This window comes from Sphaerodactylus townsendi, linkage group LG05, assembly GCF_021028975.2.
Source record: "Sphaerodactylus townsendi isolate TG3544 linkage group LG05, MPM_Stown_v2.3, whole genome shotgun sequence".
NCBI classification, from domain to species: Eukaryota; Metazoa; Chordata; class Lepidosauria; order Squamata; family Sphaerodactylidae; genus Sphaerodactylus; species Sphaerodactylus townsendi.
In genome coordinates, this window is record NC_059429.1 from 103,327,437 (window position 1) to 103,343,731 (window position 16,295).

Here is a 16,295-nt window from a genome sequence, read left to right on the forward strand (position 1 = left end):
CTGCCTCGCTCAGTTAAACTATATATCATACTACAATCAGGATATGTCTTGGAACACGTGCAGAATTTCTCTCCCTTGTCATTTGTCCAATCCTGTTATATCCAGTGTTGGTGGGGATTTTTTAGCTTAGCTTGAGTTTATTTTGATATAAACCAGTTAAAAACCCCTGCCAGATATAATGCAGGGATCAACAAATGGGTTTGAAGGCGTCACTATAATCCAGCCTTGTTTAAGGAGTTACCCATCTGTTTATGTATACTGCATGCCCTCATACAAAATTCTGCAATGTTACCTTCTGAAAAGGCTGAGGGAAGGGCACTGAAGTTTGCCAGAATAAATATTCTTCAGTATTTAAGGATTTCTAATGCTGTTAATCTGCTTGGCATGGAGAGGTCTCTGGAAAGGAATATTGTAGTGTAATGCTGCTGCACCCAGGCCCCATCAGACTGAAGGGCCAGGTCTCAAATCTGTTGCTTAAGTATTTATTTGGCTTTCTGAAGACCAGATGTAACAGGGCTGAAGGGAAGAAACTGCACTTGTGCAATTTCCCTTCAACAGTTTTCAGTTAATTTGAGCAATGGTTATCTTGAAGAAAAAGAGGTGTTAGTCCCTGGGGGGGGGGGGGGGCTATAGCTTAATTTTAAGTGATTGCTTCAACCCACCTGTGTGCCTCAAGTGAGACTATCCTGACCTCCACCCTGAGGACAGCATTTGGTATACATGGTTTGCTCCAAATATTGATCATAAAAATTGGATTGCACTTCACTGAAGATCATTGTAAAGGCAGAGCTGGAAGCCATACATTTATTGGGGCAAGGTGATTTTTAAAAAACCCCACACCTCCAGATAGGGTTGCCACAGGTTTTTAATACTTGCAGGCTCAGAAGATATTCAGTATGCCCAGTGTTTCCCAAAATGCAGGTAAATTTATGGAAAAGCTTTTCATGGGGGTTCTGTCTAGAAAACGTAGCAACTGGGAATATGGAATGCAATTGCTGCTTTTGTTTTTCAGCTTGTGGGAAGGACATGAGGACTGCAGTGGTAGCTCTTGGACTATTTGTTCCCAGAATTTAGTAATTAAAATATATTACAGTTTCCATCATGGTTTCAAAATTCTATTTAGATATCATACTTAATCAATTGTCTGACCTAACTCTCAGCATGCATTTGTCTATTCCTTTTTTATAAGTAGAAAGAATGAGACAGACAATCTTGGGAAGGTTAAGAACCATAAGAAGAGCCCTGATGGATCAGACCAGTAGTTTATCTGGACCTATTTCACACATTTCTAGCTCTATTTCCTATTTCACACAGTGGCTAGTCAGTCGTCCCCGTGGGCCAACAAACAAGACAGAGAGGCTAAGGCCTTCCACAGATGTTGCCTCCTACCATAGGTGTTCAGGGGTTTGTTGTCTCTTACTATGAAGCTTCCTTTTCATTTCCATAGCTAGTAGCCATTGATGGTTCTCTCATTCATGATTTTTTCAAACTACCTTTTAACGCCATCTATGTTTGCTGCCGTCACTATGTCCACTGGCAGTGGATTCTGATGGCAAAGAACTATTTTCTATTTTGTCCATCCTAATTTGTTCACTATCCACTGCATCAGGTGCTCTCCCCAAAGCCAAGAGGCTTGTGGCACCATAAACCTTAACAGATGTGTAGTGCCATCCTAAGCAAGTTACACCCTTCTAAGCCCATTGACTTGGGATGGCATTGCTATTGAGCCAGCAGCTTTTCTTGACCGTGCCTGCTTCATCAAAATGCAGGAAATGTGTCCACATCTGGAAAATAATGGAGTCAAAGCTACAAGGAAATACAATTGGCTGTGACATTTCTATGCAAAGCTCAGTGGTATGTAAGATAAGGACAATGATGATTCACAACAGCAGTAATAGCAGATAACAAAATCTTCTTGGAGATGATGTGATAGGAATTCACTGTTTACTGTGACCTTAATTAGCTAATCTCAAATTTCCTGATTAATTCTAATTCAGCATGCTGGAATCTCCTTTTGAAGATCTTTTGCTGACAAATGGTGACTTACAGATCAGGGCTATGGTTCACTAGTAGAACGAAAAAGTCTCCCATTAATTTCTAAATGTTGACATTTCTGATATCAGATTTGGGTCTTTTATATGCAGGCATATCTGGTTTGTCCAAAGTAGACAGCAGAGGTAGAGCTGCTAAGATTTGGTTGGGAATTAACTGGAATCAACATTCCAGCATTGAAAACAATTTTAAGTAAATCCACCGTATCTTTAAATGTTTTAAGGTCAATGCATAAGTTGTCTTTTAAAAATCTCCCCCACATTCTATTTTGGGGTGTTTTTTTAAAATGCCTAGTCTGATGAAGAAATGTGGAGAACTTGGAAGCTTGCACATTGTTTTTTGTTGTTTTTAAAAAGGGAAATTTAAATATGACCCTGTGCAAGCACCAGGTGATTACTAATCTAAGGAATGATGTCATATCATGATCTTTATTAGATGAACTAGATGGGATGGTTTGTCATTGCTTTCCCCAGTTGTCTGCTATCAGCAAGCTGAGTACTTATTTTACTGACCCCAGGATGGAAGCCTGAGTCTACCTTGAGCTGGAGTCCCCTGGAGGAGGCTGCCACTTTCTTATTCAGAAGGCCTATAAACTTAGTCAAATGAACAACAGAGGGGGAAAATCTATCATCTATGCCATTTTAATCCTAACATTCCTCAAAACAGATCAGAACAGCTCTTATGTATTATTCTCAAAACAACCAGGGGTAGGTGAGACTGACAGGCTCGGGATTATCTAGTGGGATTCATGCTAGCCTAGAGTAACTAATCTCCAAGTGGACCCTAGAGATCTAAAGTGAAACAAAAATTATGTCCCGTAGGGTTGCCAGTGCTAGGTTGAGAAATGAAATGAGACCTTTAATGGCATATCTGTTACATAATGGAAGTTAAATTAATTTAAAAATCTGTTTAGACATGCAGCATAAAAAAACTAAAATATTAAACCGTGAATTAAAATTGGTAAGCATTTGCGAACATATCATAATGACAGCGCACAGAAATCTGGCAGATGGTTCAAGAGTGCTAGTAGAGTTGCTGTCCAACAGGAACAGAGTCTTGGCAGCATCTGGCTAGGTTGAGAAACTCCTGGAGATTTAGGAGCTTTTCATGGATGGGGTTTGGGAAGGAGGGGACCTCAGTAGGATATGAAACCATACAGTCCACCTCCCAAAACAGCCATTTCCTCCAGAGATTAGTTGGAATTCTGGGAGATCTTTGGGCCTCACCTGGAGGTTGGCAATCAGTTTTCGCACAGGCAATGACAGCCTTGGAAGGTGGACTCTATGGAGTATCACAGTCCTGCTGAGATTCCTTCCCTCCCCAGACGCTGGCCCCAAACTTCCAGGAATTCCCAAATTGGAGTGACAACCCTATGTCAGAACAAGAATTTGAACCCAAATCTTTCATAGTCTGACACTCTCTGCATCAAACTAATGTCTTGCGGTTAGTTTAGAAATAAATAGCAGAAATGGGATGGAAAACATGGCAAAAGACAAAATCAGCTTAGATAGTTTGGAAAAGGCTTTGCTGAGCATCCAACATAGGTTTTTGAACAAGGATAAATTAATAATGTTTTCATCCATAGAATCATTACAACCTTTTAATGTTTTTATTTTCATATTCCTCTTACTGCTTCATAGAAAAGCATATACTCAGCAGGAGAGCCTGTTTCCTACATGCAGATATATTGAAAATAAAAAAGGTATAGTATGATGGAGGGTACACCTCAAAAATCTTGGATCTAACTGTAGCATCTACTTCAAATACTTCTGATTTGTGATGTAAAGGTTTACTCTAAAAACGTCACCTACTGATTTTCTGCTAGTTGTGCCAGCTATTAAAAGATTCCCGACGGCGTGGGAGTGGGGAGAAATGTGAGGCAACCATATCTCCCGGACAATGCTATAAGTACGAAGATGCCCAGGTAAAATCATCTTTGTGCATCTGTCTAACATATTTCTAGAAGGCATAGCCTTTTGCAGGAAAAACCCAACGGGGTTATTGTGGTTCCTTCAGGACTAATAGGTCTTTTTTAAAAAAAATTATTACACAAAAGCTGACGTTTTTAGAATAAAAATTCGCTCCCCGTTAATATGCCACAAAGATCCTGCTTGTATTCTCAAAAATAGCAGCTTGCCCACACAGTTAGAAAGACGTTGTGCATTTGCACAATCAATCTGAGTACTTCAAGCACCACTACTCCATCGCCTTCCTCCCAACAGAATACCCCAAGACCACCTACACCCCCGCCCAACAAGATAACAGCAACAAAGCCACACCCAATCAGAGAACGTAGGTAGTTCGGAGCGAACACGGAGGAGCCAATGAGAGCGCGGTTACGTTTCCCAGCGGCATGTAGGGAGTCGTAGTCTCGCCCGTCTTCTCAGCCCGCCCCGCCGCCGTTCTCTGGCGCATGCGCATTCCACACACGACTTTGGTTTGTCGTTGGCCCCGGACCGGCTGCCATCTTAGACGAGAAGCCGTCGCCTTTCTGGCTGGTAAGAAGTACGCCGAGCCGCCTCCTGTGGCTTGGCGAAGCGGTGGGTGGGCCTGGAGAAATGACGGCTCTTTCCGTTCCCCTGTGAGGTGTTCCCTTTGTGCCTCGGACGGAGGGGTCGAGGTAGGCCTGGCCGGTGCGGCGTGGACGGAGCGGGAGAGATCGCAGCAGGTGCGGGAATCGTCGGGAGGAAGACGCTGAGGAAGAGTGTGTGAGGGAAACAGTTCGGGGAAGGTATCCTAGGAAGGGGAAGGGTCTCTGGCTGGCTTCCCATAGCCCGCCAGCCTCCTTCCAATTTGCCTTGGGGCTTCTGGACTTTGTGCTGTCGGGTTGAGCGGGGGGGGGGGGTCGTTTCCCGCTCCCTGCCCCCTCACCCCATAGTGGTGCTGCTGGGTTCTTGTTTCCTCCTCTCCTTTAAGTTTATATTTGGTGTTGTCCAAGGACACAGGTGCTGAAATGCCTTGTAAAGCGGCTTTGATGTACCATAGGCCTCCCCTAAGTACCCACGGCAAGGTCCTCAATGGATGGGTCAAACGAGGTATCCTAATCTTTTATCAGTCGTTTTGAGGAGTTTGCTGGCCCTTTAACCTAGGATAGGAAGGGTGCGGTCTTGAGGTTTTTTTGCCAATTCGACTTAATTTAAATAGTAGTTAGGTTCGATTTGTTTTGATACTGTACCGAGATCTGAATAAATCTGCTATTGTCAAAATTTCGAGATAAATTTCAACCCGTTGAAGATCTTTCCTGGGTTTTCGTTTCTGTTGCTTTTTGAGATTTAGTGCTTGTCCTGTTGTTTTTGTTTATTGCAGGGAAGTCACATTTTTGTTTGGAAAGGGGTCAGTTAGGTACAGTGACTAGATGTGGGAAGTTCCTGATGAAACTTGGCTAGGGAACTCTCTGTGTATTTACAGGAGCTTCATTTTCATGGCCTTCCTGTTGAAAATGCAACTGTCTGGTGTGAGACTGCCAAGTTGCTGTTCCTGGGTGAATTTTTCCCTCCAGATTGTTGAGAAGCTGAGGTGCTGTTTTGAGGTTTAAAGAAAGGTATTTTGGAGTTATGCTTTCTTTTGAACTTATCTTTGTATTTCTTTTTTGAGAGTTTCCAACTGAAGAGAACTGCTTTTTAGTACAGGGGCAGTCCTTGTTCCAGAAGGTTAAACACTTTGTAAAATGATTTTGAATGTATGTGTCTTTAAAATTCTATACTGGTGGCAATTATAATTGAGGAAAAACAGCTCTCTGTGGGGGAAATATATCCTCAGGTATATATTGTGCTCTGGTATTATACGTTTTATGGTCTATGGTTGCCATAGATTAATTAATACCATTGATTTCAGTTAATTAATACTATTGATTTCAGTAGTGCCTATTTTTGGTAACTACTTTTCTACTGAGTTAAGGGTGCCTAGGCCCTATTAGTGATCTTGGGTCAGCTAACTCAATATTGTATTGGGCTGTAAACTTGTAGGCCCATGTACTCTTCCTTGGTGGAAAGGCTGGACACAGTGGGATTTAATTTCCAAGAAAAAGTATGTTCAAATAGACTGTCTGAAATATTTTCTTTCAATTTGTTCTGTTCTTTTTCTGTCCCTTTGGATTTGAATAGTATGTAATTGTGTTTCAAGAGAGCCAGTGTGGTAGTTGTTGATCAGGAAGAGCCAGGCTCAGATCTCCACTTTGCCATAAAGCCAGCTGGGTGAATTTGTGTCAGTCACATACACTCTCAAGGTTGTTGTTAAAATTTCTGGCTTGATCTTGTAGGACCCCAGAAACTGCAAAAGGTTTTGGAAAGAGTATTTCAAGTAGACATGTGAAATACCATGAATTGGTAAAATGTAGTTGCATGCATAACTGTCCAGAAGATCAACTTGTGTGGTGATACATTCCAGAAGTAAGGTTATGAAAAAAACAAGAGGATCGTTTTGAAGGTTTTTATTTGTTTGTTTGCCTTGGATAGAGGCATGTAACTGAACAGCATAGGTTAAAAACAAAACTGACGTGTTCCTGTCTCCGTGAGTTGCAAGAAAGCAACCTGAAATGAGTTCTATTCTGTTCAACTTCCTAATGATTTTGGTTAATTGGAATATGAATTGTATTTCAGGGTGGCTTGTTATTTAGTATTTCTGTTTGAAAATGTGTACAAATGGGAGAAGTTGCAGTAGAAAATAACCAAGCCCAGTATTTCCAAAAAATGTTTGGAGATTAAGCAGCATGGGGCTTAAATACAGAGATTTATCAAGTTGGTTTGTTAATTAATAACAATGCAATTCTAAACAGAGGTACACCCATCGAAGTCAATTGATGTAAACTTTTCTTAGGATTGTAATGAAAGCTGTTCTTTTTGTTACTTATTTCTAGAAATATGAATAGTTTTAAAATTAAATATTTTAGCGCAAAGGAAAACTGGCTCATTTGTATAGAGATAAGTAGTTTCTTCTTTAATTATTTATATAGTAAGCTTGTGCTGCAGTTCTGAGCATTTTCCTATTTCTGTTAGAACTAGCACAACTAAAAGCAATATTTCTTACAGACATGTACCACCAACACACAGGGATGCCCATGCCAAAGGAAAGACATAAGTAAAAAGACTACTGGAACTCTTAACCACTCATCCTCCATGCATGATGGTTGTACACAAAGAAGATTTAAAGTTAAAGCCCAAAACAATTTCAGAAGAACAAGCTTGTAAGATAGAAAAGCAGACTTTAAGGGGGACATAATAAACCCGAGTATACTGTGCTGTTGGTGATGATCATCTGGTCGTGTAGTTGTCTGATGTCTTGTCCATAGATTTTTGTCTTGTCCATTATTTTTTAAATAATTCTTATGCCGTGTGCCTGGCGCATTTTCTTTTCTCAAACGAATAAGGACAGGTGACACTGGATTCTCTAAGTTTGCTAATGAATGTAACTAAGATGTTTTCAAGATTCCATTGCCTGCTTGGTATACATCTCTGACTGGAATCAGTATGACCTCTGAGACCTCTTTATACTCCAGTTTAGGAAATCAAGGCACAGTCTACATTGTTTGACTTCTGTCTTGCAAATAATACATAGTAGGTTCTTGTTACATGCAATTTCCTGACACTTGAGAAGATCCTATAGTAAGGCACAGTTGTTGGCACATCATAAGAAGAGTCTTGCCAAAGGTCCATCTCATCCGGCATCCTCTTTCCAGCCTTTATCAAACAGATGATTCTAGGTAACCCACAAGGAGGACATGAAGGCAATAGTTTTTTCCTGCTACAGTTACTTGTATTTTAAGGCACATAGCTAAGTGGATCTCCAAATTTCACAACTGGTACTTTATTTATTGCAAACTGAAATAATTCATATAGTGATGTCATAGTGCTTAGTGTTGATTTAATACAAGTACTACATGGTTTCCCTCAAACATGATCCAGTAGTAGAAGATTGCTGTGTTTGTGTAAGTGCTGTCAAGTCACTTCCTACTCATGGTGGTCCTGTGAATCAGAGTCCTCCAAAATGCTCAGCTTTGGTCAGGTCTTGCAAACTGAGAGCCAGGGTTTATAGAGTCAGTCCATCTCATGGGTTTCCTCTTTTCCTGCTGCCTTCATTTTTTCCTAGGATTGCAGATTACTGTATACTATGTTGCTATATCCCACGTGAGCAGCAACAGTTTATTATGGAAAGGGTAACATAAGTGGACATTAGTGGAACACTATTTTAGGGATAGTTGGCTGGCTAATTCGAGGACATACAGGTTTACGAAACACATAGTACACAATCAAGTCAACCAAGCAAAACTCATGATACAGTTTGTAAAAGTTGCAAGTTGTCTGACTAGTTGAGACTAAACCTACCTGTTTACCACTTTCATTACTGTAATGATCACTTCTAATTTGCAAGTGGTCAGGTCATGAAAATGTTAGGTATGCACTGTTGCGTAAGCATGTGTTGAGCATGTTTTGGACAGCTTTGACATTAAATTTGAGAACTGTCTGCGGGCTTGACTCCACCTTTCTCAAGAATGTGAATTTTATGAATCTCTTAGAATTGTTAAGTAGGGCTTTGTAAAATATTATTGTGAATGGGTGAGAATAGGTGGGCTTTCCTTCATTTGCAGTTGCCTCTGCATTTACCTTTAGAGAGCCTTCCTGAAATGATCTCAAATGAAATGTGCTGAAGAGCAAGTCCCCCCCCCCATTCCCGGTTCAGTTGTTTCAAGCTTACTAGCAGTTGAGTTGGTAGTGCCTGAAGAGATTCCTTTGTTTACTACATTCTGCAGCAGTAGGAGAGATACTCCCAATCCTTGCTTATTTTGACTTTGAGTGCATAAGAACATAAGAAACAGCCTGCTGGATCAGACCAGTGTCCATCTAGTCCAGCACTCTGCTACTTGCAGTGGCCCACCTTTGGGAGCTCACGTGCAGGATGTGAAAGCAATGGCCTTCTACTGGCATGGTTGTGTCTCGTCCCCCCCCCCCCCCAATTTGTTTTTCTATAACTATATCTCTTCTATTGATGTGACTGCTGAAGTTTAACAGATACGCTGATATTTTGGAGAATAAAATTATTTCCATCTGTTTTAAAGGAGGAGGGGTGGGGAAGATCCTATCTTGAATGGCAGTTCTTCATTTTTACCTTCAAAAGATTCCCCTTTCTAGTTTTTTCAGGTTGTATCATGATTCAGTTCATAAATCATTTCCAGTGACTTCAGTCAGATTTTTCAAAGCTTGTGTGTAAAGCTTTTCAAGAGAACACAATCGTTTGGGAGTGGGGACAGCAACTGTTAAGTTTTGGTAGATTTGATTATGTATAATTTCACAGGGCAAAACAGGAAAGCATTCGGTGTGATATAGTGATTTAATTTTGCAACTTCTTGTTAAGTGAAAGAATTTGCATAAAATACTACACTATAGTATACTGAAACTAAGGCGATATTGTCTGTAGTTAATTTTTTAGCTACAGTATGAACAACATTTTATGGGTCTTGTTGAGCAGCTGTTTGTTCTATACAAATAAATTTATGTTCTAAGGCACTGGATGCTGAAAAAAGTTTGGAGTATAAGCAGATACTTTTGCTTTAGATTCAGTTTGTATTCATAACTTGGCTACTATTAATTTATTCTGCCTGTTCAATTTCAGCAATTCAGGGCACAACGTAATAAGTATGCAATTCTAGAAACTAGGTTTTGGAGGTATGAACTTGACCCATGTGTGCTTTCTAGATCACTTTGAAATTAGACATTTGGTTTAATGGTGAAAACTGAAGAGTCATTTCTAGTCTACGTAATGTATCTATAGGAAAGATTTTACAATTTTGCAGTTGTGTAAAATTAGTTGATGCTTATTAGTTGAAATTCATGGGAAGTCTTCAAACTCACTTTTAAAAATGAGCCACTAGGCCTCGTAAAATATGGCATGTAAAAAGTTAGTGTCCTGTTCAGCATCCTGTCAGGTTTGCATATACCAGTAGTTGCTTTTGCTTTAAAAGTGCAGTGGCTAAGTGCCTAAATTAACATAATTGTTACCCCTTAATACCCTTTAATCCATTGAAGTATTTACAAATGGGGATTAGAAGAATGAGTTTTCTTTACTCCTACAGTGGATGCATATGCATAAAGTGGCCATTCTAACAGAATTAGTTGTCTGGACTAAATAATAGAATAAAAGGATTTAAACTTTTATATGTGGTACACAACAGTGAGCATATACTCAGAAAAGAAATTTTCTAAGAGAAAATAGTTCTGTGTTGCCTTTGCACCCAAATAAGGTTCTATGAGAATTTTTTGGTAAGTGCAGCAGGCGATACTAGATGCCTCCACCCCCCACCCCCATAAGTGCTAGCAAAACTATACTAGGTACATAGTTAAGTTTGAGATGACAGTGGTGATCAGAAACATGTTTTTGTTACCCTTGGAAAGTGCGGTGCCCATTAGGTGAAGTAAGATTTTACAATTTATGTGTGGCTGAAATCTTACCTTGTCAGACAAACATTTGAGTTTCAATTGCATTCATCAATACGATAATGCAACATACGTTTATTTCATATTTTTCTTTTAACCATGCTTGCTCAATGAAGCCTTTGAGTGTTGTTGATGGATAAATTCTTGTCCTTAGAGTTCTAGTATTAGAGTTAATATCCTTTTTTCTTCTCTACAAAACGAGATATCTGTTGCATTAGATTCCCTTGTATGGCTAAAATGCTTTCTATCCTCTGGTCATATACTTTCTCCCTAGAGCATATAATTTTGGTTATTAAAACCCTGTGCACATTTCAGTTTGTTCCAGACAAAAAGTTGGCTTAAACTACCAAAGACTGATGATAAGACTAACTTGAATAGAAAGAGATAGCAAAGCAATAATTTTAATAAAGGTTATAAGATTAAAGGGTTAAGATGTGGCACTATTAAAATTGCAGTTAAAAATTACTTGGACAATCAACTATTCACGATTCTGTTTTATGTACTGTTACGTGGACATCTTTTGCATCTTGGCACGTCTACGTTTTCAGCATAAGAGCTTATTCAGTCTGGATATTGATCCAGAAAAGCAATGAGTGTGGGAGGGAGAGCATGAATGCAGCTAGAGCTTACTTTGATACTGGCACTTCAGCAGCTCTCAGTGCTGAAGAGGCTAACTGTTGTTTGGTGTTTTGAAGGAGGTTACTTCTTATGGCAGTGGAAATTGTTATAACACAGTATCAGAACTCCAGTTGTATACACAGCTCTTCTCTCTTTGTTCTAACTCCCCAATATTGGTTTTTTTGTCCACTGCATGTTCTTAATTCTTATGTGCATACACAGGGCCTGTGGACATTCCTGTTTGCTGGATTAGATGCTGATCTGGACACTATCATGCCCTTCACAGTGGATGTTGGGAGCTGAGGAACTCCTATCACATATATAAAAAACTATTTATGTCCTTTAAATACCAGCCTTGGTGTCAATATGGCAACTGCATGTGCTAGAGTATTTCCTACTTGAAAACTGTGATATGTGAAGCAGAATGTCCATCACTGTGATATGTGAAGCAGAATGTCCATCACTTTGTTCTCCGCCTCTGGTATTTAATATAAAATAAAAGGTTATTGTGTTTTGGCAGGACATTAAAATGCAGTGTAATCTCTCTTTCTTGCTCTGAGGACATCTTAAAGCTTGAGTGTTTCCCAGCAAAGCTTCAAGAGTCCCTCCTTATCTCAGAGCAGAGGGAACCCTTATGATAAGTTTCCAAGGTTCTGTTCTCACCACACAAAAAAAGCTTGCTGCTGCCCATAGTCTAATTTCTCCCCAGTGTCTCATAATTCCATTGTTGGTTTAAAAATCCCAATTTAATTGAATATTAGAGCCAGTATGGAAAGCAACTGATTAAGGTATGAATTTATCCACTACTGTTGAATGCTGTTATATTCAGTTTGCGTGTAAGCAAACAATGACAAGAGCTTCATGAGCCTTTATTATATAACAAAACATTCTAATGTAAAATGATAAATAAGCCTTGGATTGGACCCAGTCAGTTATTTTGCCCTGCCTTGGCCAATTCCTCTCCTTAGAACATCTCTAGTGATGGCTTTTGCCCATGCAGGTCACATGATATCAAACACAACCTTGTTTTTGGTGGTCCTCTTCTCCCTTTTTCACCAGTGCAGAAAGTGGCTGGATCCACCCTTCGTACTTTCACAAGGGATTGCCAAGACAGTTCAAGATTTTATTTACTGAAAATTCTGAATTTTCTAGGCACCATCGTGACCTCACACTTGGGATTTGTCAAGCCGTGTCATAAGTTGTTTCCTATTCACCAGTTTGTAACTTAGAAAACCTTTGTTCAACAGTAATTTTACACAGCTATCTTAATCAGTCATACCCTTTTCTAAGTGAAGGATAGTGATGTTAATGTCCCAGTCTAAGTTTGTCAATTAGTTTTCTATAATCACTACATCTTGGAAGATATATCTATTATCATTTTACTCACAAAATCTTTTTGCATTATTGCGGGATGTAGATCAGTTTCTAAAGAACTGTTAGTTCCTTCATCCTTTGATAGCTTTCCTGTATTATTTTTGTTAAAGTGAAGAATCCAAAACTGGGCGGGGATGTTAAGACCTTAAAAGGTGCAAATGTTGGATAATTGTTGTATAAAACATTTTTGTTGTGTAATTGTTGTGTAAAACATTTTTGAACTTCCATGTCAATAGACACAGTACTCTTTGTGATGATCTCAGAATGACAAGCAACACTATTTTGGTTATTTGTTAGAGTTATAAAATTTCTTCCTGGAAGTACTGTTGCCAGTTCGAATACCCCTTGTCACTTTCAGTTCTTTTAATGAGCTTGGGAACTAACTTTATATTTAATATTTCTGCGCTTTAGACAGTTTTAAAAATTATACCTACCCATTGTATTTATAAAACTGGTTCAAAAATTTATCTACAGATTTCATTGCAGTACTTGCTCAATAGTACTGAATAATATATTTGAGTGTGACAACTCTCTTCTATCAAAATAATATGACTAGGACAGGTTTCTGCAACGCTTTCTGAGGTGTCTCCTCTTGTGGTGGTTTTATTCTGCAGTCGCTTTAATGACAAACCTTGGGGAACTAGGTCATAAGCAGCTGAATATCTGAGGTCCTTTCTTTTGAGAAAGCAATTGTTAAAATAAAAACAGTTAAAATATATCTTTGACCTGATTTAGGCAAGCTGGTTGCTACCAAGTTATATCATTTGGAAAATCTAGAATCTAAAAAAGTTTGCCAGTAAATTAAAATGACCATCTGAAATTGCCATTAATTTGATATCATATTACTAAAAATTCATGTAGAGACCACCATTCAGGTGGCCTACGTCTTTTTAAGTAGAAAGATTAGCTTCTCCTGGGTCAATTTTGATCCTTGGAAGTGATTCCTACTTGACTCACCCTTTTAGATTGGAAAATTTCTGTTGACTAAATTTCTATCAGTGGAGTGATGCAAATGTTTGAATTATTAATTCTTGTCTGCCTGAAAGTGCTAGCTGCTTATTGATCCCACTGTGATAATTTTAAAATCTGTTATAAGCTCTGTCCTTCATATTGTAAGAATTGTATGTGAGTTAATTTTATGTTAGGCCGTTTCCGCACGGCCTCCCTGTCGCCTCCACGCCGGCGAGAATTCCGCCGGCGTGGAGGCGAAGGCCGTTCGCATGCACGCATGCGGGCGGCCTCAGTAGAGGCCGGCAACCATAGGCGCTGCTCCGCGACGGAGTCGCTTCTGTTCGTCTTCAGCTTGTCGCTGCCGCCTGCTGGCCGTTTGAAGCCCGCCCACGCTGTCCTCCGACCCCTGGAGGTCGGAGGGCAGCGTGGGCGGGGCTTTGACGGCCAGCAGGCGACGACGGCGACAAGGTGAGCGGGACGGGGCAGGGAGACAGCATGTTCCCGGCGGCGCGGTGCGCTTTCCCCCCAACAACAACCCTTTAAAGGGTTGTTGTTTAGGGCGCCCTGACGCCGCCCTGGGGGAGGGGGAGGGCAGTCAGGTCTGTGCGAACGGCGGCCTGGGGGCGGCGTTTTTACTGCCCCCAGGCCGTCGTTTTTGGCCCATGCGGAAAGGGCCTTAGAAAGAGTTGTTTTCCTCCTTGAACTTCTTTTCAAAAGAAATACTAAGAGCATTTCTATGTTGCCTCTCCTGGCAACTTGCTTAAATGTATTGTTTTCACACAGAGCTCCCAGTAATCTTCCATCCATATTTCTGATGGTGCAATTTAAGGTGTTTCCAGACCAGTTGTTTCTAAAAAGTACTAACTATTTGGGCTCTATTGAGCATTTTGGTTAAATGTGCTGACTGTGTGCTTTGTAAGAACCCATGCTTCCCATCTTGTGTCTTTTTGGGAAAACCCTATCAAATGCCATCAAGTGTCAATTTGTGTTGTATGAAATGCTGTTTTTTTTTCAGTGGGTATACCTTTTTTTTCACAACTATACTTATGCATTTTGTCTGTAGCTGTTTCTGTTATATTTACTTTCTTGAAATCTGTGGAATATCCAGAAAGCAAACAAGTAGTTTTTGTTATTAGAAAAGCCTTGGAGAAATGAGAGAGTGGTGAGGGGGCACCCAGAAGTTGGTATCAAATTCATAATTCTGGCTGTGGCAAAATTTGTGGCTGCAGTGATTTCAACATGACAGTATAATTAGAGGGTAGTAGTTGTGAGTTTTATGTCGTCTAAAACCACTGGGTCACTGGATTATTTTAAAGAAAGAAAGTATGCATCTGGTATCAAAGTCACTCAAGTGTTATAATGTCTGTTAGTAGACTTTCTGACATGGATTAGTTATATGAAGGCCCAGAAATATTTGTGTGTGTGGAGGGGAGGGGGAGCAGTCTGAGGACTTCTTTATATTGCTAGTGGACCTTTGATAAAGTAGCATTTATAATGCATTGGATGACTATCTGCAAGGCTTGCCTGTTTCTATAACAGCGCCTGCCATTTTGAGTCAGCTTCACTAGGCTCCGTGCTGCTACAGCCATTTTAAGACTGCCCCCAGGAATTTCCTGTGCTTGCAGCCCATCCGAGGACCATTTCCATGTAAAGTTAGTTTATCCTGGTGATCCCATGCACATGTGGTTTTTACTTTTTTGTTCTGTTCTAAATTAGCAATATTTGAAGTTTGGGAGGCTGTATATCAGAATAGCAGCTGCTCAGAGGACTGGTTTACCTCCCGTTAAGAACCATTGGATAGACCTGGCCTCTGCAGGGGGCAGCTTTACCCATTATTGAAAGTAATGGGTGGACTTGTATGACAGAATTTACTATAGTTTTTTTTGATCTTCCATTTGTCTTACCTCTTAAACTGTAGAAATTAAGATACATGAGCTAAAGAAACATAGGAAGTAGCAGTTTGCTACTTTCACATTTGATACATTTGCAGTTTTTCTTACAGAAAACTAAGACATTTATACATTCACATTCCACAAATATGCCAAACAAGGTAATTTTATATGCTAAGTATACTTGACATGTTTTATGTGTTAAATCAGTAAAATCAGTTTAGGCTTAGTAGGAAATCAAGTGTTGCATATATTTCAGTTTTCTCTGAACTGTCACATCTTTCTAAAGAAGGGGGAGGGTCATTCTTTCACATGTCTCCCAAATATTTGCTGTGGAAGAAAGCTGCCGTTTCCTGTCACTGGTTGGCTGGTCCTCCACTGGCGTGGACCCTTCTGGGGTTGAGAGGACACTTGCCATATTTAGTACCTTGTGAAACCATTCAAGCCCAGTATAAGGAATCTCATTTTTCTACTTCTGGATTTGTATGTTCAGGTATCTCTTATCTAATTGATTAAAATGCTGCTTAGATGGCATGTAGCATAATGCACTCCTCTGTTAACGTATGCAGTTGCTGTTCTTGATTTTGCTCTTTGTGGCAAGAATAACATTCTTATTTCTTCATTCAGGTTCATGAACCTTCCTGTGGAATGTCTGGTAATGGGTCAAGATCAGAGTCTGTCAGTGGACTAACTATGAAATCACAACTTCAGGTTACTGGTAAGTGTGTAGAATAAAATAATGTAAGACCCACAGGATTGCTGACTGTTTTTGTTCCGGGGACCTTTTCCTACCTCTTCATGTGAATTTCTGAGAAGGGTAGGTGAATTACAAGTATGCTGACTTAAATTATTGGTCTGTCACACAGATATTCCCATCCCTTCTACCAAAATTTATTTTTAACAGAAGGTTCTGAGGGTTGAATCTGGGACCTGAATACAAAAAAAAGGTCTGTGTTCATGAGCTATTGCTCTCCTCCTGTTAGGT

General features: G+C 39.9%; 1 protein-coding gene across 5 annotated transcripts in view; it reads left to right on the plus strand.

Moving 5' to 3' along the window:
• The first annotated feature begins 4,475 nt into the window (after positions 1-4,475).
• ITCH (itchy E3 ubiquitin protein ligase) overlaps positions 4,476-16,295 on the plus strand; it is a 61,381-nt gene continuing 49,561 nt past the window's right edge. Inside the window, exons 1-3 of one of the 5 annotated variants that reach the window (XM_048498598.1) lie at positions 4,535-4,550; positions 5,461-5,593; positions 15,938-16,028. In XM_048498598.1, coding sequence (XP_048354555.1) covers positions 15,959-16,028 — 70 coding nt within the window. In that variant the 5' untranslated portion in view covers positions 4,535-4,550; positions 5,461-5,593; positions 15,938-15,958. The other 4 variants (XM_048498597.1, XM_048498595.1, XM_048498596.1 and 1 more) reach the window with 4 other exon arrangements.